Below are 24,794 nucleotides of genomic sequence, written 5' to 3'. Positions count from 1 at the left end.
TAGTGGATGAGATACTGTATCAAAAGCTTTAGAGAGGTCAAGAAAGAAACATGAAGTAAGTTTATTGTTGTCCAAAGATTCTGCAATGGTGTGAGTAAAGGAAAGTAGAGCAGTAGTTGTACTGTGAGAGGGGCGAAAGCCACGATGGGTAGGGGTGAGTAGGTTTTGATTGAGAAAGTGATCCATACGTTGAGTGTGGATGCATTTTTCTAGTATCTTAGATAGAGGGGACAGAATGGCAATGGGTCGGTAGTTTGAAGGGTCAGTGGAGTTACCTCCTTTGTGGAGAGGGATAGTGTAGAAGGATTTCCAAAGGGTAGGAACAGTAGATTCTTGCATATATCTATTTATTAATATTGTTACTGGGTAGGCAATAGAGTCAGCTGCGTGTTTGAGGAAGGTAGGAGGTAATTTGTCAGTGGAGGGGGAGCAGGGTTTGAGTTTGAGCAGTAGTGATTTGATGTAGGCTGTGGGCACATACAGAATACAATCGTTATCAGTAAAAGTTGCTACAAAATTCAAGTGACCTATAGCAAATCATGACAGTCATGTATACTTACACTGTCACCAGCCACAAATAGTAAAATTCTTAATACTAATTTATATAAAAAAGGCTGTACTAACCTCTTCCAACCTTCTGTTATGACTCGGTTCCACAACTGACAGAAGTTCTGTAGAAAGTGATGCGCATTATCATTTCATATAACTGCATACCCATCCCCAAACAGTTAAGCCAAGCCTTGCCTCTCCACAGGCTGCACCTAGACAATGCCTACATTTACTACCATGTGATGAATGCATGGATAGATTACACTAGTTAACACATTCAAATACATACATACATTGAAATGACTAAGACATCTTAAACCGTTCAACATTTAAATCTCACATTCAGTGAAATGAAAAACACTGTCAAGCCAGAAAACAATGTAGTTAGTGCTTCATCGAGTTGAATACAGCTGTTTTTACCTCTGCTGGCACCCATTGTTTAATCCAGTTTGCCAAGATCAAAAGCACTTAACACACAGCCAAGAATGACTTCAGCAATTTTAGTATAATTAACATGCCAATCAATTGACTCAGGCTTCTGTTACCACAAAGTGAGGATTATGCAACTATTTTATATATTTAGTCAACCTTTTAATGTAACAAATTTAAAGAAACTGTGAATTTTCAGTGAAGATTGATATCCACGATGATAAAGCTACGCATGCAGTTTTAAGTGCTCTACTTATGGGCATGTAACCGACTTGGAACAGCTATGAAAAAATAATTTCAGTGAAACTCTGTGGAACCATAAATATCAGCGCCTAGGAAGACAGTTGTAGAAACAAAAGTCATGAGAGGAAACATATTCATTTAAATGATGCACTTCCACTGCAATAGACCTCTAAATGTTTCGGTTTCATGGCTAGGCTTATAAAGTGGTCATTAGCCAAGTATATGCCTATGAACCTCTAAAATTGTCTGTATATAAAATGTAAGGGCTAAAAATTTTATTGGAATATATGGCTAGGTTTCTAAAGATCCTCACAGATCAGTAACACAATAAATACCTATGACCTTATATGTTTTGTTGTTGGAGTTTCTACCCCTCAGCCTCCACTGTACACTGGCCACAACCCAGATGGATAAACCATTAATCAAAAAATAAAGTTATATAAAATTTGTTATGCATATGGCTTTAGCTAAATTTACCATCAACACAAGCCTCACAAACAACCTATGCCGCAAAATGGCTTATACCCAATGTCACTCAAATGGTTCACCTACTAACTTTTGAAACTAGATACAGAAAAAAAATTCTTCTCATTCTGAAGTCTAAGTTGCTTGGTAGTAAAGCAAAAATTAGTTTGTTGCAGTTAAATTGCCAAACCGAATACATTAGCATTCCAGCCATTACAGTTTTGTACATTTTGACATGTTCATAAATTGCATGATTATGCAAAACTTATTTTTCCATTCAGTTTTAACACAATTAGAGTTAATAATAAAATAAAATATGTTTGTATATGTCCCAGAAAAGTAGCTACATCGTCCAGGTCTCTCTGTAAATATGTTTGAACTGCACCCAGTGAACAAAATATTTAGGGGGAGCACGTTTCATGTCTTCTGGGGGTTGAAATTACAAGGGGGGTCTTGTTGTCAGAAGTGGAAAGCATTACATAACAGCTTCATAAGGGGACAACACTACACCAAGCACTTCAGCAGTGAGTGCAAAAGCAGTAACGCCAGCATTCATTTATGAAGCGAGTAATGCACTGCAGCATCATCTGTTATACAGGCCTCAAGTTTCAACTGTTCCTGAATTGTCTCATATTTTCAGTCTGCCCCTCTCAAATGTTTGATTTCCAGGTGAACGTCAGACACTGAGAGCTTTGGGGTTCTTGACACAATGCAAGTTGATGCAAACCTTGCTGTCCTATTAGCTTTTGTAAGTAATTATACTAAAACTTAAATTAAATGTTCTTGGTTTTGGGACATTACCATCACTTGGTCCCTGATTCTTGCACCAACTAAGTGATCAGTTCAGTTTAACATTTTAGAGCAATAATTTCTATAGCTATGGTCCTTTAGACTGCAGTAAGGCAGTGATAGTAAGAATGTACATAAAAGAACACTGGCATTACTGCTTTTATGATAAGCGTTGAAGTGCTTGGTGTGGCCATGTGTGGGTATCAGGTTGCATTGAAATATGGCAAACTCTCTAAATCCCTCTCTGGGACCATTGCTGCTAAGGCAGAGACCGTTATTGCCGAACAGTTGATCCCTTATAGTCCATTTCACATTCGTCCACGAGACTCATTTCACATGCAGCTGAAGGTACCTCAAGGCTGACGGGTTCAGGCATTTCCATTAGGAGGCATGCCTGGATATGCCTGTGTGATTTCGCAAAACCCTTCAAATCCTCCTTCGTCAATGCTTTCATTGATAGAACTTCTTTGTTTGGCCCCACAGTATCCAGGTGTTAGCAGGATGGTAAGACCCTGTCTGCAGTTGGTGTACATTTTACGACCCCTCAAAGAACCTTCTCTAGGAATCAGTGAGGTAGTCTAAAAAATGTGGTTCAGAAAGTCCCAGGGTCCCTTCCATGAACCATGTGAAGATAGTTCCCCAGGAGTGGAGGGGGGAACTCTAAAATGGAAGACACCACCTGCATGGCAGAGGATTCTTGCAGAACCAAGGATCTAGGGACACATTCTCTGACAGATCCTGCCAGTGCTCCTGAAAGGAGCTCCAATTGTCCACCTCTGGAGGCAGTCAAAGGTTGTCTGTCACTGCACCAGAGAGCCTGTCTAGAGATCACAAAAGATACATGGGTGCAGAGGATACAGTATCATTTTCCCTTCCCCCCTTAACAATAAACAAAATTCCCAATGTTCCACCAGTCAGAGGAAAGAAGCAGCACAAGAAATAAAAAAGCTGCTAGAAAAATGTGCTATCCAAGAGATCCCCCCAGACCAGAGGGAATCTGGAACCTACTCAAGATTCTTTTTAGTGCCAAAGAAAACAGGAGACTGGAGACCAATTTTATGTCTCAGTTTTCTGACCAAATCAGTTCAGTACAAGAATTTATGGATGGTCATGGCACAGTCCTTTTTGTCTTTCCTGCACCAGGATGACTGGATGTGCTCAATACATCTTCAGGATGCGTACTATAACATAAAGCTGAACAAATGGTCTAGAAGATACCTACACTTCTGTCTGGGAGCCAGTCATTACCAATTCAGAGCTCTGCCCTTTGGCCTCAACACAGCCCCCAGGGTGTTCACCAAATGCATGGCAGTAGTAGAAGCCCATTTGAGACTGCAGGGATTCTGGGTGTTTCCTTACTTGGACAACTGGCTCATAACTGCTCTGACCAGGTATCTACAAATAAAAGCACAACATTATGTACTCCAACTGTGCGCCCACCTGGGAATTACCACCAATTACAAGAAATCCCAGCTAGAACCTTCTCAAGTATTAGAGTTCATAGGAGATCGGTTCAGTACAGAATTAGTGACAGCCTCCCTTCCCTTACCAAGGGTACAGACTATTAGATTTCAAGTCAAAAGGAAAATTAAAAATTATTCACTCTCAGCTCAATTGATTATTCAAGCTTTAGAGTCAATGTCTGCTGTGATAGTTTTGGTTCTGTTAGCAAGATATATGAGAATTCTTCAATGGACCCTAGTGACTCAATGGTCTATTCCACAGCCGCCTTTGTCCACCCAGATCAGAATAACTCAGGCATGCAGAAATTATCTCTTGTGGTGGATTCACGCAGATCAGATTTTACAAGGTCATCCCTTCATCCTTCCTCGGCCCAAGGCCATAGTAACTATGGACGCAGTTCATGGGAAAGATGGTCCAAGGTAGTGGTCCCACAAAGAGGCCAGCACACACATATCAATGTCCCAGAAATAAGAGCAGTTCTCCTAGCAATGCAGGCCTTACAAGACTCTCTCCCTTCAGGGACTGTTGTGGTTCGGATGGGCTGTATATCAGTGGTCTGGTACATCAACAAATGAGGAAACAGATGTAACCCCTTGTGTTGAGAAGCTCTTAGAATGTGGTAGTGGATGATCTCATCCAATCGATTTCTGATAGCAACGCACATTCTAGGGAAATCCAATGTGATAAGCAGAGAGGTTGAGCAGGTACATTTTATTGCCTCATGAGTGGTGTCAGAATCCAGCAACAATCAATCAATCTTCCATTTTTCTTTCCAAATTTCTCGAACAAAGGAGGATGCATGTTATACTTATTGGATGTTCACAGACTGTTATGTTTCTGTTTGCATAAAATGGAAACGGTTCAAGAAATCAGATCAGTTATTTGTCTCATTTTCAAAATCAAAACTGGGCAAGACAGTTACCAAAGTAACTTTAGCCAAGGGGCTAACTGATTGCATTTCCGTTGTCTACAACAAATTAGGGTTATTTTTGCCAAAACCTTTGAGAACTCATTCAACTAGGCTCATGGTGACTTCATCAGTATTTCTATACAGATCTTCCATGGACAATACTTGTGCTGCTGCAACTTGGGCTAATCCTCATACCTTTATTACTCATTACAAATTGGACCTGATCTGTAGGAGAAGAGCAGCCTTCGGTTCAGCAGTGCTCAGGAATATCCTTCCTTAGAGTCCACTTGGGATTCAGGTAGCTGGGGACTCTGTCCCACTTGTTGAGGAATGAATGAAAATGTACAACAACAGATGAATAAGTTACATACTCACCATAACATTCCATCTGGGTTGTCCATTTTCATTCTTCCTCAACTCCCCTCCCTTCAACCCCCTACCATTTTATTTGTGACATCTAGAAGAATGAGAAGATGCTAAGGGAACTGATGTTCCTGCCCTTGATATTGGTTTCTCATATAATTGTTGTTCCATAGTTTCTAATTAGCAAAAAGGTCATCAAACAAGATTTGAGGTATGGAGGAGGACTATGGCGTTATGGGTAAGGGAGGAGCTTGAGAGTTTTCAGTATCCACAAGCTGTAGAAAGTGGCCGAGTCTGATCTTAGAGTCAGATTTGAACCCACTTGTTGAGGAAGAATGAAACTGGACAACACAGATTGAACATTATGGTGATTATATAGCTTCATTTTTTGGCAGGTGAGCAAGCCCACCTGCATCCCCAGACCCCTTACAAATAACATATACTAAATCCAAGACTGCACAATACCAGGGAAAAGGCATAATTGTGCAGTCTCACACAGTTGACAAAAACAGTAGTTTGAAAAAAATTGAGAAAACTAATGGCTGTGAGGATACGTAAATCATATCTGGAAATAGTGTCAGTCCCCCAAAAAGGAAAGGCAGTCATCGTCTGTGTACCCCACTGGTGCTAGATTGAAATAAACAACATCATATACAGCATATACATGAGTCCCCTTTGAGAATATCAATACACCATAACACTGAGTGAAACCACAACATTGACTGCTGGCATCATTGAGATGTAAGTATATAGAAACCTGAAAGACTGAACTTCTAGTAACAACACTGTTTTGCTGCTGCACAAAAGTAAGTAGACAAGTCTTTTCAGCCAAATGTCTCAGGGTAGGGGAGCATAGGTTCATAGGTAGATACTGGGCTATCTGCCCGAAGGCATATATTAGCCCAGCCACATTGTGCGGTATTCACCGCCCCTTTGGTTAGTTCCCTAGGCCCTTGATCTTGCATCTAGTACCCTTGGCCCCTATCTAGTAGAGCTGTTGGTATGATCCCCCTTACTAGGGGATTGTGTGAGCTTGCAGTTAATTAGCAGGGGGTAAATGGAGACTTGCCTCTGTATTTATATATAAACAGCAGGCTTTTCCACCCCATTCCAAAAAATCACCTTATGTGTATCCTGTTGGTATCAAACTAGGGCAAACGTGAAAGAGCAGATAGCAACAGTAAAATATATCAGTTTACTGTTGTCAAGCATATAGACATAGCATCCCTTCATACTCTACTCACAAACTAAACAATAGCCAGCTATATACAATTTGGTGTTTGATAGTGAGAAAAGTGAACCAAGAATAATGTTCACAGTAATGTATTCCAAGTTGTGACCACTAAGACAGTACACTTCCCCTAGACAAACTACAGCAAACTTCTCTGAAAATGTCTGTGGTATGAATGGGAGACAATGTAATGGTATAATAACCAAATGGTTTACAGTCACCAGCAATCTATAGCAACCTTCAGTGCACACCTTTGAAGAGAGACTGTTTTTGTACTAGACACGGCTCCCTATTTAAGCCTATGTTAAAATCTAATTACACAACCAAGGTAATGGAGGCTGCCAAGAAGCTCTGAGAGTCATGCCTCTCAACTTCTTAGAGCAGGAACTCTGGACAAAGACATAAATAATGGGGGGGGGGGGGGGCAAAGGCCCAAAAATAGGGACGCTTTTTAAAACAATGTTCTTACAAACGTAGAAAGTTATAGAATAACATGTTTTGCATCAGCATGAATTTTCTGAAGGGTATGAAGTCTGAAACTCATTATTTTCTGACTTCAGTACTCAATGATTTGCTAATGATTTGCCAAAAAAACACAATTCCATGAGAAGTAGACCAAAAATTTGAGGTGAAAATCTGGACATTCTACAAAAATCTGTACAGTTGAGAGGTATGCTTGAGAGTCTGGATATTCTATGATGCATTTTATTCCTTACATCAGAAAGATAATTACTTGTTGGCTATTCTTTCTTTACTGCTACCAAAAATGTTATTTGTTTACTGTAGATGTCACAGGGTGAAAAAAATGACATTTTAACACACACACACACACACACACACACACACACACACACACACACACACACACTACACACATATACCTAAAGGAAAGGATAAAACCCACACATATGTGGAAGATGTGTAGACTCCATACTAAGGAAGACAAGAACTAAATCAGAGACCCAAGAGCTGTGAATTATGAAAGCTACCCTCTCCACCATCTGCTTACCTCAGTTCTGTTCACATTTTGCAATCTTCCAATGACAAACACTAGCAATGGATGGTGCAAAGATAGGCAGCAACAGCCATCAGTAAGCTGCGCTAATACCAGATTCTTAATTTTCCAGATAATGTTAAAGTATTTCAGTTTCATGTAAATTTAAAAAGGAAGTTGCATTTTCTCACAGTTTCTAAATGGACTAATCCATTTCCATAGACCGAAGAATATCCCCTCAAGAAAAATACACATTTTACAAATATGTTTGCTCTCTTGCATTCCCGTTTTATACACAGTATTTGCAGAGGTGTGCTCGCGCGTGTCTAGCATCTGTTTGCGAACATGTGAGTGTGCGGTAAATGCTTTATATGCAACAAATAAGATGAAAGTCAGCATATCTTGTATTTTTACCATCTCGTTTTTGGTTTCTAATGTAAACCTAAGTAGCAGACTCCAAATAAGAGTGTAAGCATTGTATTTTTCACCAGTTAGTTTGTGGTTCGGTTTGACAACTTTGTACTTGGCATATATACATGGGGTGTGGGGACTGAGTGCTCCCAGCACTTACAGTGGATCTGGTTGGTTAATTTAACTTCTGCTCCATGTTGTTTCCACAATCTAAGCAGTCAACCCAAATTAAGTGATAGATAACATACGTTATTGTATTTTTACCACTCTGTACGTGGCTCAAATGACAGTGTATACTACTTCGGATACAAAGTGCTCACTAGTGTCTACAAATGAATCTGTTTTTCTGAACTATTGAAGCAAAGCATACAACGATAAATAACTTAAGATAATCTAAACTGTGTTGATAGAAGGTGAAAACTTTTAATAAAGATGAGTCTTAAGTAATTTTCCATTTTAAGAAAGTTTGTAATTTCAGTGATGCGTAACTATGTGGTTTCATTTTTTACTGAATTCTAGAGATTTGGATCGGAACTTTATCAAATAGTGTTTGCTTCACAGGGGAATGAAAACACTCCTGGGAATGTCAAACAATGTGTATTTTAAGTAGGTACAGTGAAGGAGGTGGGAAAAGAAGGATGATGTCAGCTGTGGGAGGTACTGTTTTAGGGAAGGGAGAGTAAAAAAGTAAAAGTAAAATGGTAAAATGCAAGGAAAATAGGTTGGAACATGTAGACAATAAGAGGTGTATGTGTTTTGTAGAACATTAACTATCCTTTACGTTATAAAAACAAAATGTTGTCAGAACACGACATCTTTGACACTCTCCCTTTAACCGAATTCATCTCCTTTGTTTATGGTTAAAAAAAGTTTATTCTTGCCCAAGCCTCCTAGAGCTCATGCTACAAAGTCTATGATGGTTTCTTCAGCCTTTTGGTCAAGGGCCTCCTTAGAAGACATTTGTGTTGCTGCAACTTGGACTAGTTCTCACACCTTTATTGCTCATTACAAATTAGATTTGATTTCCCGGAACAGAGTAGTCTTTGGCTTTGCAGCACTCCAGAATATCCTTCCATGAGGGCCTCTGAAGGTTACAGTAGCTGGGGACACTGCTACATCAGCTGAGGAATGAATGAAAAGGACAACATCAGATGAAAAAGTTATTTACTCACCATAAATTTCCATCTGTGTTGTCCATTTTCATTCTTCCTCAACTTCCTGCCCACCTGCCCCCATCCTTTGCTTCTGGAGAAATCTAAGAGTTGTACAGGAACCTGCATTCAGTGTTTGAGCTACAGCTTTCTTTTTCCTTTCTCCTTTCTGTCTTTGTTAATTAATATGTTACAGTGTCTCTTTATATCCAGGGGCAGCAAACTCGATATGAGGTATGTTAGGTTGGCGTGGCAAAAATGTCTTCTGTCATTCTACAAAATTATATAAATTGTTTGAGGTTGAGACATTCTTTGCCTTTATTTCTTTCCAGAAAGAAATTTAGTTTGTTGAAATCCTATTGTTATTTATTGATTTATTTATTTTTATTTTTATTTGTTAATTGGATAATTGAAGTAATATTAATTACAAATTGTAACTGCTTATAATGTTCCATGCCAGTCTTTTCAGTTGATTTATTTATTTTTTTATCTACATAGTAGACAGTGAAGTAGGAGCCTATCCCAGAAAGCAAAAAGTGTAAAGCAGGAAATCTAGCCCTTAGCAGGATATGTCCCCCTCACACACTCATACACACAGACATACACAGGCTCGGACAAGTTCAGATTGTCCCTGGGGTGTTTGTTGTGTGTGTGTGTGTGTGTGTGTGTGTGTGTGTGTGTGTGCATATCCTGCTGAGGACAGGTTTCCCTGCCTTAAGCTGTTTGCTTGCTGGGATAGGATCCTACTTCCTGTTACCTTCAACTGGATAAAGTAGATATTGCAACAGATGAGCATTTTATAATTTAGTTATCAGATTCTGTCTTTTTATATATCTTTACTTGTAAATAATAAAAGTAGCATTAGAGTTTGTTCATTACATTCTTTGCTCAGTTGTTTGGGTCTTAATGTATCATAATGTATTCTGTACTATTAGTGTGCTAAGGATTTATATTCTGAATCTTATAGTTAAGGGCAGTTAAAGTCAGTTATAAAAAGTATACATGGAAACCAGTAAGCATGTATGTAAGATGTAATGACACAACTGGAGCCATTACTTAAATAAAGTTTCTTCTGGAAAAATATATTGGTAGGCTTAGCACAGCTCTTTGCTGGAAATCAATGTTCATCTGTTTGTCAAAATGAGTATTGTTGTGCAATTCATTCCTGTTATTCAGGACATAAGAACACTAGTTACTGATCCCTTTCAAAAGCTCAGTCATACAGCTCTATCACAAAAATGTGTGCACATGAATTATATGTTAGAAACTGTGATGTCATGACAACTATTCTGGTCGATACTACCCAGCCTCTGAAACTGTGACAGCATTAACCAAATGTGCAGTGATCCTGTTTTTGCACAGGATGTTGTAGTCATAAGCATGGGAACCAGTTTTGCAGCTCTAAGATCTGTATCACTGCCCGTACCCATAGTGTTGGCATGTGCTGATTGTCATCCTTACCCATTCTTGTATAATTATCTTTCAGGTTCATCAAAGACAGTACAACATGTAACCATCGTAGGCCTGGGGTCCTTGGGTGTGGTCTTCCTACTGCTTTTCTTGTCTTTTTCCATGGTGTGGTAAGTATTGCCTGAAATATGGATAATTCTAAATAGGTGGGGCCGGCTAATGTCAAGAGCGTTAAGAATTCATTTACCTGCTGACTGAGGTACTTTTCTTTTACATGTAGACACTTGCATAATCCATAATTACCAAGTAGTGTTTGTCTGCACTCTGTTGCCTTGTCATTACGTGTAGTATGAAGTGAAACAATGCGTGCGTACCTCCCTGACATCCTGTTGCATCCTGTTGCTAAGATGGTATTGATTACCTGCAGTTGTCACTGTACTGTATACTGTAAAAGGCTAAGTGACATAACCTGCAGGATATTTGTCACTTGATGAGAAATTATAGTCTGTCACAATGATGATCCCTTATCAACAATGAAGAGTTTCATATTTACTGTGAACTTTACAGGATATTTAAAGCTGATATTTAAAGCTTGGAACTTCAGGTGGAGTTTTACAAGTGTAACATCTAGTTAAAAGTCTAAAATTAAAACATGCAAAATAGCAAATGTTTCAGAGACTGTATGTGTGCGTCTGTCTTTAGGAAAGAGTGAATATTTTATGTGTATGTATACTTGGCAAACACCAACTTTCTTTCATGTTTTTGACCCCCATAAGTAAGATGCAGATCAACAGCATATTTTGCTGCTCACATAGCCCTTTCACTCTATGTAGAGATTTTTTCATTTAGAGTTAGTCATATGATAATTTCTGGTAATGTAATACCATCAAGGAAACTTTGTATTGATAGTGCCATAATGGACAGAAAAGATGTATAAATAAAACCAATTTATGATTATTTCACCTGCATTGGTGGTTGCTGCTATTCCTTTTAACATTTTACTCCATATTTATTAGACCTTATGTTAATGAGTTAATATTTTTATAAAATGCATATATTGATGTTAGCTGCTTTGATAACCTGTCTTCATATTTAGGTAGTATAGCTATACACCAATTGGTCAGCAATACTGTGTTATAACACCTGGTTCTCCAGTTTGGTTCCTAAAGAAATGAAAGAATGGATGAATGAATGAATGAATGAATGAATGAATGAATGAATGAAATAATTAGTTAATTCATTAATTAACAGTCTCCAATGTCTGTACCTTTCCTCTCTGCAGTAAGCTTAAAAAAGGATGATTGCACTGATGGGAAGAAGTACAGGGCTTATTTGAAATGATTTATAATTGGGCTCTTGAATATAGTTAGCTTTTTATATATCCAGATTTTATTTCTACAACGTACAGTATAGTAAAATGTTTGTTACTAGTCCATTTCAAGACTGAACAGCAAATTTATCTTCATCCATAAGTTATGCAAAACATATAAATTCAAATATATACACACAGTCACATTATTTAATCTAATATTGGTGTTCCACAAAAAGGTAATGATTTATATTTTTAATGTTCCTTGGGATGTTAAAAGCAGTTTTGAAGACACAAATGAAAAAATATGTCATTACTGAACTTTATACTAATAGCAAAAAGATGTTTGTCCCCTTTCTTGCCCACTGCCAGTACCTTTCCTAACTGACTATCTGAGATCCAGAGAAAGAGTATAATAATATGGCCACGGAGAGGATTGTTTTTCTTTATGCCTGTAATAATATCTTGGAATGGGAAGGCAATTTACCTTAATCAGAGGACTATGCAGTAATGACTTATGTGTGTCACACCAAGTTCTTATTGTGTGACTGCAAGTTATATGTACCACCCCCTTGCTGTTAAGACATACTAATATACATCCTGGCTCACTGGCACAATGGACGGATTAGTGACTGTGACTTGGTGACTGGGTTTCAATTAACAGCATGGGAGATGGGGAAGAAGGGAGGGTGAGGAGTGAAGAGGTCTTCCCAAGTGGGGGATTGTTTGTATGGACTCAGAGGTGCACATGACTGGAAAAAACTACTTCTTCATGCTGTGTGTGGAGCAACAGGGCTTCTTGAAGGAAATGTCCCATGAATAAGTGAGAGGATACCCTTCGTGGACAGCCCATTCCAAGTCACTGATGTCTGACAATGCAGCATAGGACAAAGAATTGCAAAAAAAAATACTTGGCAATATGCACAGTGCCACAGCAGTCTCACCCTCTAGGCAACATAAGAAGGTGATCAGCTGTAGCTTTGCTAACTATGATTGATACATGATGTTCGAATGATAGTTCATTGTCTATGAAGGTACCTAGATCTCTGATGACTATCAATCTTAAGTGGAACCTCCTTTAAGTAGTAACCAGTATGATAAAAACTTGTGTCCCCAAAGGCAACTGCACTACATTGTTTGGTCTATATTACAAGATTGAATGCTTAGGTGATTAAACACCTAAACAGTGAACTTGTAATAGCGAAAGCAAAAAAACGTGAATGGCCTATTTAACACAGGGAAAGATTTCCCTTGGCCATTCACTGGATTTTTCCATTTTGTCTACTGTAGAGCGATCTCGGAGTTGGTATATTTAGTTGGGGGGGGGGGGTCGTCCGGGGGTTTGGGGGGGGCAAAGCCCCCCACTTAGTTCAGGTGTAAAGTTATTTTTTTTCCATGGCTGACTGACGTGTTTTCCTACACCGGTCGACATTTTTGGGTTCGATATTACAAGTTCGATGTTTAGGTGTTCGATCACCTAAGCATTCGATCTTGTATTATTGATGCACATTGTTTAGTATAAAGTTAGGACTGTGGTTGCTTTGAAAAGTCCCTCTTCGGGGATATGAGTGTCTATGAAGGTGTCAGTAGCAGTACCCAATTTAGAGTTATTATCAGATTTGGTTAGCCATAGACCACTGACATCTGATTTTACATTAGAGAAATAGATGTTGAAGAGTACAGGACTCAGGATAAGCCCTGAGGTACATCACCACTGATGCAGCTTTTAAATTAGAAGGGGTTGGAAATTCAGTTTGCAACCCAACAGGTGACACAGGTTTATGTTTGGATTAGTAATTTTGTAAGTAATACTAGCATGGGAAATCATATTAAGGCTTTAGCAAACTCCAGAAAAGTTTATTAACAGAATGACCTTTGCCACTTGTATCCATTACATTTCAGAGAAAAACACCAAATTAAGTAGACATGATTTACCTTTCATAAAACCAAACTGATTAGGGATGAGGGTTTATATGTCACCCATTTCATTGCTCAGAAAGTTGGCCACTATGTATATGGAATGATTTTGCAGGTGATGCTGGTAAGGCTAATGACAGATAGATGCTAGAGTCCATGGTGGCACTGTCCTTGTAGAGTGGCACCATGACGTTCATTTTGTAGAGCTGAGGTTTATAATCTGTTGAGGAACTAAGGGTGTATAGGTTTATGAGGTTTTTTGCAATGTTGTCCTTTATGCTAAGTAGGAAGAAGCCTAGTATACTGTCTTGGCCAATGGAGCTATTGATTTTTTGGTTTTAGCTACAGCTTCTAGATTTGGTACATTATGATTTTGGGGAAGGCAAGTGATTCAATGGAGGTGACAGGAAAGGGAGAAATTAGAACTGAATTTTCAGCTAGAATACTGGCTATTGCTTCAGGAGCAGAATAGGTATAGCATTCCCTTGAAGCAGTGCCTGGTTTCATTTCTAATACTCGTAATAGAGCTAAAAAAGCTTTATGATCATCCTTGGACCTAGGTAGCTGCTTTTAGTTCATATCCTGCCTTAGTCTCTAATTGTGTGCTTAATTTTTTACTGCATTGCCTAACAAAGTATTTATAATTAATTTATTTATGCAATTGTTTATGTATCCATTTATTTATTTATTTATTCACCCATGCATGTTTGTTTACCATTTGCAGGTTTAGTTCATATTGCAGAGTACAGCAGAAATAGAAATAGTAAATGTTGTTTGGAGATATTAAATTGCACATACGTATCAATTATAGACAAGTTTTACAAGCAACAAGAAGTCTGATGTTAGATGTACACAGCTGTTATAACATTAAGTACCATTAGGACATCAAAGCAAACCCAGAGAAGATGAAGGAGAAGGAAAAAAAAAAAAGTGAAAGTTTTACAATATACATGTTAGATTTGCCTGCAGGTGTTAGGTTCAATGTGAGAGGAGATTTGCCTTGCTGAGGTAGAAAGGCTTTAAAATGTGGTCAAAATCTGGAGGATCAAGGAGAGTTCCTTAAGTATGGTGGGAGCAATTGCCACAGGTTGGGGGAGCAAATATAAAAATGTTTTTCAGTATAGTGAAGTTTTGTTCTAGGGGGTTGTAAAATGAGGCCTAAGTGGGAGTAGCATCTTTGGTCATAAGAGGGGTGTTTAGGAATGAGTTTGGAGAAAAAAATGGGTTAGATTATCCTGCTGAAGAAGTTTAAAATGTAAAGTGTAAATGTAGCAGGTGAGTTCTTTACCAAGTGGGCAGCTGTCTAGCCTTTGAAAGAGAGAGGCTCTGATGGTCACCTTCGGGAGATAGGGTTATATAGTGGCAGATTTTATTGGAGATGGATTTGATGGCTGTGATTTTTCTTGTGGATGCTAGTGCAGTTATGGCAGACTATATTCTAACTGAGCTAACAGTATGCCCTTGCCAATGGCCAATCTGGCAGGTAGAGTTTTCAGAGCCCAAAAAAAGCAAGTGGTTGATTTTTGACTGAACTTTTTCAATATGGACTTGAAAGTTGAGTATTTCATCTATTTAGATTATTATGTATCTGGATGTAGGAATGGTTTCTATTATGTGGTTATCAAGATCTTTGGTATCTAGAGTGGTAAGACATTTCAAAAGTTTCTGATGGGTCGCAAAAAGCGTAATTTTAGTTTTCTTGGGGTTAAGTAGGAGTTTAATGGAGTGTAAGACTGAGTGAAGATGTTCTTGTTATTGTGGCTAGATCTATAAATAGCCATGCTGTCAGTGTATTGAAGCATTTGAAGATTGGGCAGGTTAGTAATGATAAAAAATAGAAGAGAGGCAAGAACTGAGCCCTGAAAGATTCCTAATTGGATGTAGGGTTTCTGTTGAGAGAGAGAGAGGAGCTGATTTTTATCTTAAATGTTCTGTTTGTCAAAAAACGTTTGAACCAACTTTTAGTTTGTGGGCAGAGCATCTATATTATTTATTTTTTATTTTATTTTATTTATTTATTCATTTAACATTTGTTAACTGGGAAAGTCCGACTTGGAACAAAGCCAATTTTCAGCGGAGGCCCGGGGAGAAAGGCTCCAAATGCATGTCTTTGTAACTGGGGCGGGGGAAACCAGAGATCCTGGAGGAAACTCACACGAATGCAGGGAGGACATGCAGACTCCGCACAGAAGGCACCCCAGCTGAGAATCGAACTGTGAGGTGACAATGCTACTGATGCACCACTGTGCCATCCATAATTACATAATTGAACTTTTAAAACTTTGAATGTCATATGGTCGACATCATATGATCAACCTTTTAAAAGTTTGAAAATGTAATAAAAAAAAAAAAAAAAAAAAAAAAAACGAAGAAAAAAAACTACCTGAACGGTTTAAGCAGGGGCACAAACTTCCATGTACCCCCCACACCCCCTGCTCTTTAAATATACTAACTTCGAGATTGCACTACAGTGCAGAAAAGGGAAATCTTCCCATTCCGTACTGTACAGAGATCTCCATTGAAACGTTTGAACTTTTAAAAGTTCGATCATATGGTATCGACTATACGACGTTCGAAATTTTAAAAATTCGACAACATGATATAGACCTATGGGCTTACACCTATGAGAGTTAGGTGAGAGAAAAGAAATGATCAACAAGATCAAAGGTTCAGGTAAGGTCAAAGAGTGAAGCTTCAGTGAGGTTACGTCTATCTGTCCATACTTTTTGAAGTATCATTTGAGTGTGTCTACATAGCAGTCATGATTCACCTACCTGACCAGAATCCATTCTCCTTATTGGAGAATAGGTGGTATTGTTGTAGGCAGGATGTGAGTTAATTACAGATGTGTTTCTGTAGGATTTTACCAGATAGAGCTTGGGCAGAAGTGTATGCTACATGATGGTTTAGACTGGGAAATGGTGAAACTGTATCTCATTTCTTTTGGTGGGTATGGTGTATGAGGTAAGGTAGACATTTTAGTTGCATAGTAGAGGGTTTATTATACATTTTCTACAGTGGTATATAAACCAGGGCAGAGATTGCCAGAGTTAGTGAGGCAGATGAGTAGGATTTGTTGAAGAAGCTTTGTTATCTCTTTTGTTGTCAGTTTCTTGAAGTAAAACAGGAGGTGAGGAAGTCTGGAGAAGGGTTCAGATGAAACAGGGAAGAGGGTTTGGAGGGGTTATGAAGGTCAGTTAGTAAATGCTAAGAAGAAATGACAGGGAGGGAGAATAATTTGTTGACATTGAATGAAGTCTTTATATGGAAGATCAATTGGAGAGGTGTGGCCTATAAGTAGGATATGTTTATGCCAGAAACATTTTGGAGCATGCAGGACAGGACTATTTAAAGGGGAGGCATATAGATTTGAACCTCCTGATTGCATGCTTGATAACTTTGCATAGAGAAGTAAATACTTCTCAGTAGTAGGAGTAGTTTTTTTCCCCATTTTTGACATGTCATGAAGCCATATAAGACATTTAAGTACTTTGGTAAGCCAATCAGCTTTATTGTGTTTGAAGAGATGAGTAACTAAGGGGATGTAGGTGTTTTGTAAGCTGAGGATAAGTGAGTGAAATGTTTGGTAGCAAAGTTTACATCTTGGGAGGGCAGCTAGCATAGTCCTTACCTATAAATCTATAAGTCTGTAAACTCCCGTAGTGGAACTCTTAAAGAAACAAACTCTGTAATTAGAGGAAAAAGCTTACTTCATATAAGTTTCCCCACTTACACTATGCACTTTATCTCAAGTGTAATATACAGATCTACCTTTTCCCTCCTACTGCTTCACACCTTTTGTGTGTTTGTATTTCTCCCTGTAAGCATCTGTATTGTATGCTCCACATTCTAATCTTTCCTTCATCAGTTTTTTCCCTTTTTCAAGCTGCAGATTTCCTACCCTTTTTCTGATTGGCCAGTCTCTCAGGATCACACCTAAAATATTGTTTCACCTGCTTTTCCAAATCGATAACCCAGGAAGGAGGAAAAACTACAAAGGCTGATATTTCCTGCCAAGCCTGAACATATCTGTACAGGACAAGTGTACCTGCAACATACATCTTACTGCTGTTATTATATATAGCTGATGTTGTTGCGTCTTTCGGCTTATCCCGGTTATGGGTCGCCACAACGGGACTCTGGTCCGCTAATGTTTGGTAATGGATTTTTACATGCCGAGTTACCAGCCCTGATGCACAACCTTCAACGAAGGCACGCCCATTCACGCATGCCTTCACAGAGAAGACGCTCTAGCTGAGAATCGAACGGGACAACGTCTTGCTGTGAGGCGACAATGCTACCTCAGCTGATGTAGTGCTACTAAATAAATTCATTGCAACACTGTTTAAATGTGGTATGTTTCCAGTAACCCCCCATCCCCCAACCCCCCCCCCCCACACACACACATATCCAGTAGCAGAGCTAAGTAGAGGAGCCCATATATGACAGTCAACTCCAGCTGATCTTGCAACTAGCTGAAGGGTCTTTCTGCTTTACAGTTCCTTCTTGTTACTCCTGGCCCACTCTTTTTAAAGGATCAAACTGGTAAATAAAGGTGATTGTTTTCTACTGGTATCAGCACTGTGGTGTCAATATATGCCAATGCAGGAAGTACGATTAGTGAAAAACTGAGATGCTGTTAGCAAGAAATGCATTTTTATTTGATTATTGAATATGTGAAACAGATTAAGAAGATTCATGTGTGACCACTTGCTGATTTATTGCTATCAGGATCACTTAACCAGGGCTTGGCAACTTGCAGGTAGCTGTTGTATACACATGCACACAGGTTGGATAATGCAAATCCTCTCTATAACACTACCATTAAATAAGACTCTAATACACACACACACACACACACACACACACACACACACACACACACACACACACACACACACACACACACACACATGCACCAACACATACACCATTAAATTCATCCCTTTGCCTAACCTTGACCAGCAAACACTCATCTAAACATTGAATCTATCTCCTTTCCTACATCTTAACCTAACCCACAAACATTTGCACAAAGAGACACGTGCAAACAAACACACACATACATACACATGTTCACACACATAAAAAACCCACTTACCGCTTATAATAAAGTATACACCCAACAAAATGAACATTTGATACACTGAACAGACCCTGTAGTTTATTCTGTCATACAAATGAATGTGTTACAGAATGAACGGAACCCATATGATTTGGGTTCAGTTGCAGAAACATCTGCAGTGCTTTACAGAGTGGTAGTAATGATAAGCTTTGTGACTATACTGACTCATTTACAAGCTTATGAAGACTGCTGATAGTAATTCATGATGCATTGTTAGTGATGCCTGCATATGTCTGTTTGTCTTTATGTGTGTAATTGTGTGTGTGTGTGTGTGTGTGTGTGTGTGTGTGTGTGTGTGTGTGTGTGTGTGTGTGTGTGTGTGTGTGTGTGTGTGTGTGTGCACATATGTATATATATATATATATATATATATATATATATATATATATATATATATATATATGTTTAGGGTCTATATCACATATTCTAAGTCTTATAACTTCGAACATGTAATGCTCGAACCATTATGTTCAAAGTTACAAAACTGGATAAAAAAAAACAAAACAATGGAAAACAAAATAAACTGTTTTAAGCAGGGGGGCAAACCCCCCAGCACCCCCCACAACCCCCGCTACTTAAATATACCAACTCCAAGATTGCACCCCATTGAACAAAATAGAAACCTCCGCTTATGGAGATTTCCATTCAAATGCTCAAACTTTTACAAATTCGAACTTATGGTCTCGACCGTACAAGGTTCGAACTTGTAAAAGTTTGTCTACATGATAGGAACCCATATATATGTGTATGTAAATATATAAATATATATATATATATATATATATATATATATATATATATATATATACATATGTATATATATATATATATATATATATATATATATATATATATATATATATAAATAAATAAATATATATTTACATATATATATATAGAGAGAGAACAGTTCATAGGTGTGTACGAGGCTTATGGCCCTGGAGCCTTTGCAAGCCTAGCCCATAGAAGTGCCCTGGCATCATGCCGCCCGATGTTAGTTTCCAGTACCTCTATCAAGTAGAGCCACTGGAGTGATCCTCAGGGTGAACTTTCTGTTACCACAAAACAAGCTGATGAGATAAAAGCAACTTCAAAAAACAGAAAAAAAAAAAAAGAAACACTTTCTGTTACCCATCCACTCATCAAGATTTCTCTTGAAGAGGGTCAGCGAGGTGCTCTGCTTGACATGTATGGGAAGTCTATTCCAGAGCATGGGCAGTCTCTGCATGAGGAACCTATTCCACTGGCATGTCCTACTGATTGTGGTAATGAGGTTGAGGTCTCTGGAGCATGTGGTGCGGAGGGATTGCCTCTAAGTAGGCGATATGAGACAGAGAATAGCTGGAGTCTTTTGAGTCTGTCTGTGTAGGACATGTGTTTAATGCCTAGGATCCTCTTCATGAGGTACTTCCCTGGCCTCTCCAGCTGTTGCAGGTGTCTAGTAAGGTACATGCGAAATGGGGCATTATACGCAATGATTGGTCTAATGAGGGAAGAGCAGAGAGAGACAATGACCTCTTTCTTCCTGGATGCAAAACCCTTGGTAATGTGATGTGCCACATAGAAGGACTTTCTGACCACAGTGGCAATGTGGTGGTCGAAGGAGAGGTTGGTGTCAACCTGAGTCACCAGATCTCTTATAACACCTTCAGTGCTCAGTGGATTCCCATCTATGTGGTAATTAATGGGAACTGAGTTTTTACCAAAGGGGATGATGATGCATTATTTATTGTTAAGCTTAAGGCCATGGTTTCAACACCAGTCATTGGTCTCAGTGAGGCCTCTCTGTAGGATGTTTGCATCACTTGCAGAGTTAATAATGACTCCCAGCTTGCAGTCATCTGTGAACTTTGTCAGCCAGGGTCCCTTTGTGTTAACCTGGACTTCTGAGAAGTAGATGCCGAACAGGAGAGGGCCCAGGACTGATCCCTGTGGGACTCCACTCGTGACTGCTCGGTAGTCTGGCTTGGAGTCCACTACTTTCACACTGTGTGTTCTATCTGTGAGCCAGTTTACAATCCACCTAGTGATATACGGGTTGATGCCTAGTTTGTTGAGTTTATCAATAATTCCTGAGTGAGGAATGGTATCAAAGGCCTTGGCCAAATCAAGCTAGGCTGTATGCACTGCCTTACATTAATCCACAGCCCTGCTGACTGACTCAAAGAAGTAAAGAAGTAAACCAGGTTGAGCAGGCATGATATCCTTTTTACAAAGCCAAATTGCATGAGGTCTAGAGTTTGGAGATTTCCTATATCTTTGTTAATCAGGTCCATGATGATGCGCTCCACAGCTTTACATATCAGACTCAACAGGCTATGGAGAGGGGTGAGTGTCGAAGTGCACCATTCGGTAGGGACAAAGCCTGAGGTGAAGCTGTGACTAAACAGGGCACACAGATGTGGTGCCAGTTCACATAATAGTTCATGTAGAACACAGCCAGGGATATTATCAGGTCCCATGGAAGCTGCATTCTTGGCCTTGGACAATGCAGCTTTAACCTGTGCTGCAGTAATGCTGGGTGCCTGGCATTCTTCCGATATTGTAAGTGGTCCTTTTAGGGGGGGTGGGTAAAGATGGCACTAAATATGTCGGCCTGTATGTTGGCAATATCTGTTGGCTCAGTATAGGAGGTACCATTGTGCAATATCTCAGAGCAAATTTGGGTATTGCAGTGGAAGTTCTTGATATAGCTATAGGATTTGTGATTGTTTTTAGTGTCTGCTGCAATTCTGCCTTCATAGCTGGCTTCAGAGGATTTGATGAGGGATCTCAACTTTTTGTTGAAGCTAATAGGTTTTTCCAGTCTTGGGACTTCACCTTTTTCTGCAGCAGTTTCTTCCTTCTGTTCTAGAGTTTATTAATGGCAGGGGATCATCAGATTGGCTTCCTTTTTTTGGAGGAGACCATCTAGGTTCTGTTGGATATGGCTAGTTCCATGCATTTGTGTACATGTTCGTACAGGGCATTGTTGTATGATTCGGCAGTCATGCAGTTATAGTCCATTGGCATGGGTGCCGTGAAGTTAGCCATCTCTGTTTTCAGGAGTCCAAAGTCTGCTTTGGAGAAGCTTTTCATGGTGGTTACCTTTGCAGAGGGTGTGAGTGAGATGTGGGATTCCATGGAGATTAGTTTACAGTCGGATCTGACCAGGGAGGGATTGACTATTGCTGTAGAGCAATGGTCACCCATGTTAGTAATGACTTGGTCAAGGATGTTGCTTCCTCTAGTGGGGGTCAGAATGAGTTGGTCCAAGGCATTGGAATTGATGAATTCCAGGAAGCGTTGGGCCAGTGTATTGGTGCTTGAGTAGCTTTCCCAGTTGATGGAGGGGTAGTTGAAGTCTCCTAGTAAGAGAGTGTTGCATTGGACCTTAATAGATTCCAGGGTGCTTAGGAATGTGGAGTGAAAGTCTAGGGACATGGTTGAGGACCTATAGCACACTATGAACTGGATCACCATCATACCCAATGTTAGTTTTACCTGAAGTATCTCAGATGCGTTATGCTGGGCTACTAGTCTGGAGGTGTGCATATCCTTTATGAATATGGAGACATCACTGCTTTTGGAGCTTCGGTCCATGTTTTGGGGCCGAAAGGTGTGGAATGAATTATAGCCTGGTAATGCAGGGGTGCTTTCTGCCACTTTAAACCAGGTCTCGGTTACAGCACAAATGTTGAAGTTCTCCATTTTGAGGAGTGCTTCGAGTGAGTGCATCTTGAGATTTAGACTTCTAGCATTGAGCAACATGACCCTAAAATTGCATTTATTTATAGCTGTTATGGTGGTAATTTGTTCTTTGGAACACTGCCTAAAAACGGCAGTATATCGGTGGTAAGATCCTTAACCAGTACCCGGAAACCTAGGGGTGACAGATGCAGGCCATCTGTGGCAAAGCATTGAGGTCTGTCAATCATGTCATCCCAAGCAGACAGATACTGGATCCCCTTAGAATGACACCAAAAACTTAGCCAATTTTTGAAATCAATCATTTTTTGTTTGTACTGTGGTATAATTCTGGGTGACAGTAGGATACTGCTTAGGGCTAGTGTCATACCTGCCTGGGCCACATAATCCAAGAGCTCCACTATATCTCTTTTCATGTAGTCCAGGGAGGTGCATCTCAGGTCATTCACACCCACAAGGACAATGATAGAGTCATACTTGCACTTGTTGTGGAGTGACCTGAGTGCATGTGTTATGTGTCAGATTCTGGCACCTGATAGACAGCTGACTGTTACTTTCTCATTATTCAACCTAGTGAGTGTGACATCTGTGTGCCTCACTATTGAGTCACCTATGATTAGTGCATTGGGAAAGGTGTTTAACCTTAGGGGCTTAGGTTGAGGGGCACACTGTGGAGGTGAGCTAGGTGTTCTGCGGTTTGTGTTGTGTTGTGGTAGTCGAGTGCATTTCTGTCTCAGAGGTCTCTGCTGTTTGAGTAAATTTCTGTTGAGACCCTCCGTGAAGGTGGGTGTGTGATTTGTGTTTTTATGTGAGAGCTGTGATAGTGGGTGTACTGGAGGGCTATGTGTTCCACATGGTGTGGTGCAGGTGTTGACCTTCTCCTCTTGACCAGCTAGTTCAGTCTTGGCTGGAGAGTGCATAGCTTCCAATTTGGTGATATAAGTGCATCTCTCACAAGTCTGAGTGTTGGGAGGTAAGAGGAAAGCATTGACTGTGTACATGAGGCAGTTGCTACACTGTGTCAGAATGCCCGGGTATGCCAGGTTAATAGGAGAAAGCACAGGGAACTGCCCTTTAATCATGTCAGGAGGGGATGGGTGGTCAGAACTACTAAGTACTGGAACTATTTCTGTGAAGAACAACTAGTGCTAATGGCACTTAGGTGTGCTACAATAATCACTACAAAACATGTGGAAGTGCAATGCGATTAGGCTATTTGAAGTGCAAGAGAGAAAGAACTAGCAAGATCTAAGGGAAAAACTGAAGAGCAGACTTTCTGGTACCATACCACAGCTTGGTGCTGCAGTGCGGAACTTAAACAAGCATAAACCTGTGCAAACATGGGCTTTTAAACCAGAAAGTTGAAGGTATGGAAAAACTGCCCAAACGGCCAATAAACTACAATTTCTGGGTCAGAAACCATTCCTCTTGTGGAAGATAGGCTACCTAGTGCTTACCACTCCCACTAATATGCTAGAAGGCTTTCCTCCAACACAGAGAGGCTTGGGGGGGGGGGGCTCAGAAGCTTACAAACAGTCTTGGATACAGCAAATCTGTATCTCGACTAGACTAGTTACAGGAAAGGTGGACAAGCGCAAATGTGATCTTTTAAACCAGGTAGTTGAAAGGAATGGAAAAACTGCCCAAACTGCCAATAAACTACAATTTCTGGGCCAAAAACCATTCCTCTTGTGGAAGATAGGCTACCTAGTGCTTACTACTCCCACTGATAAGCTAGAAGGCTTCCCTCCAACACAGAAAGGCTTGGGGGGCTCAGAAGCTTAAAAACAGTCCTGGATACAGGAAATCTGTATCTAGACTAGACTACTTACAGGGAAGGCAGGAAACAAGTGCAAATGTGGGCTTTTAAACAAGAAAGTTGAAAGGGATGGTACAAACTGCCCAAATGGCCAATAAACTACAATTTCTGGACCAGAAACCACTCCTGTTGTGATAGATAGGCTACCTAGTGTTTACCACTCCCACTGATAAGCTAGAAGTCTTCCCTCCAACACAGAAAGGCTTGGGGGGACTCAGAAGCCCACAAACAGCCCTAGATACAGCAAATCAGTATCTGGTCTAGACTAGTTACAGGGAAGGTGGGAAACAAGTGCAAATGCAGGCTTTTAAACCAGAAAGTTGAAAAAGATGGAAAAACTGCCCAAATGGCCAATAAACTACAATTTCTGGGCCAGAAACCACTCCTCTTGTGGTAGATAGGCTACCTAGTGCTTACCACTCCCACTGATAAGCTAGAAGGCTTCCCTCTAACGCAGAAAGGCTTGGGGGGACTCAGAAACTCAAAAAACAGTCCTGGATACAGCAAATCTGTATCTGGACTAGACTA

At 39.8% G+C, this 24,794-nt stretch overlaps 1 protein-coding gene across 2 annotated transcripts in view; it reads left to right on the top strand.

Annotated features, from left to right (window-relative positions):
* The window catches only part of SUSD1 (sushi domain containing 1), a 1,084,671-nt gene that overhangs the window by 949,198 nt on the left and 110,679 nt on the right, over positions 1-24,794 (top strand). For both annotated transcript variants that reach the window (XM_044061072.1, XM_044061071.1), the window contains one exon: positions 10,486-10,579. In XM_044061072.1, coding sequence (XP_043917007.1) covers positions 10,486-10,579 — 94 coding nt within the window. The remainder of the gene's footprint in view (positions 1-10,485; positions 10,580-24,794) is intronic.

This window comes from Protopterus annectens, chromosome 2.part0 (assembly GCF_019279795.1).
Source record: "Protopterus annectens isolate FY-2018-M chromosome 2.part0, PAN1.0, whole genome shotgun sequence".
In the NCBI taxonomy this organism is placed as follows: Eukaryota; Metazoa; Chordata; order Ceratodontiformes; family Protopteridae; genus Protopterus; species Protopterus annectens.
The sequence above is the reverse complement of the archived record's forward strand: the minus strand, read 5'-3'. Positions and strand labels throughout refer to the sequence as shown.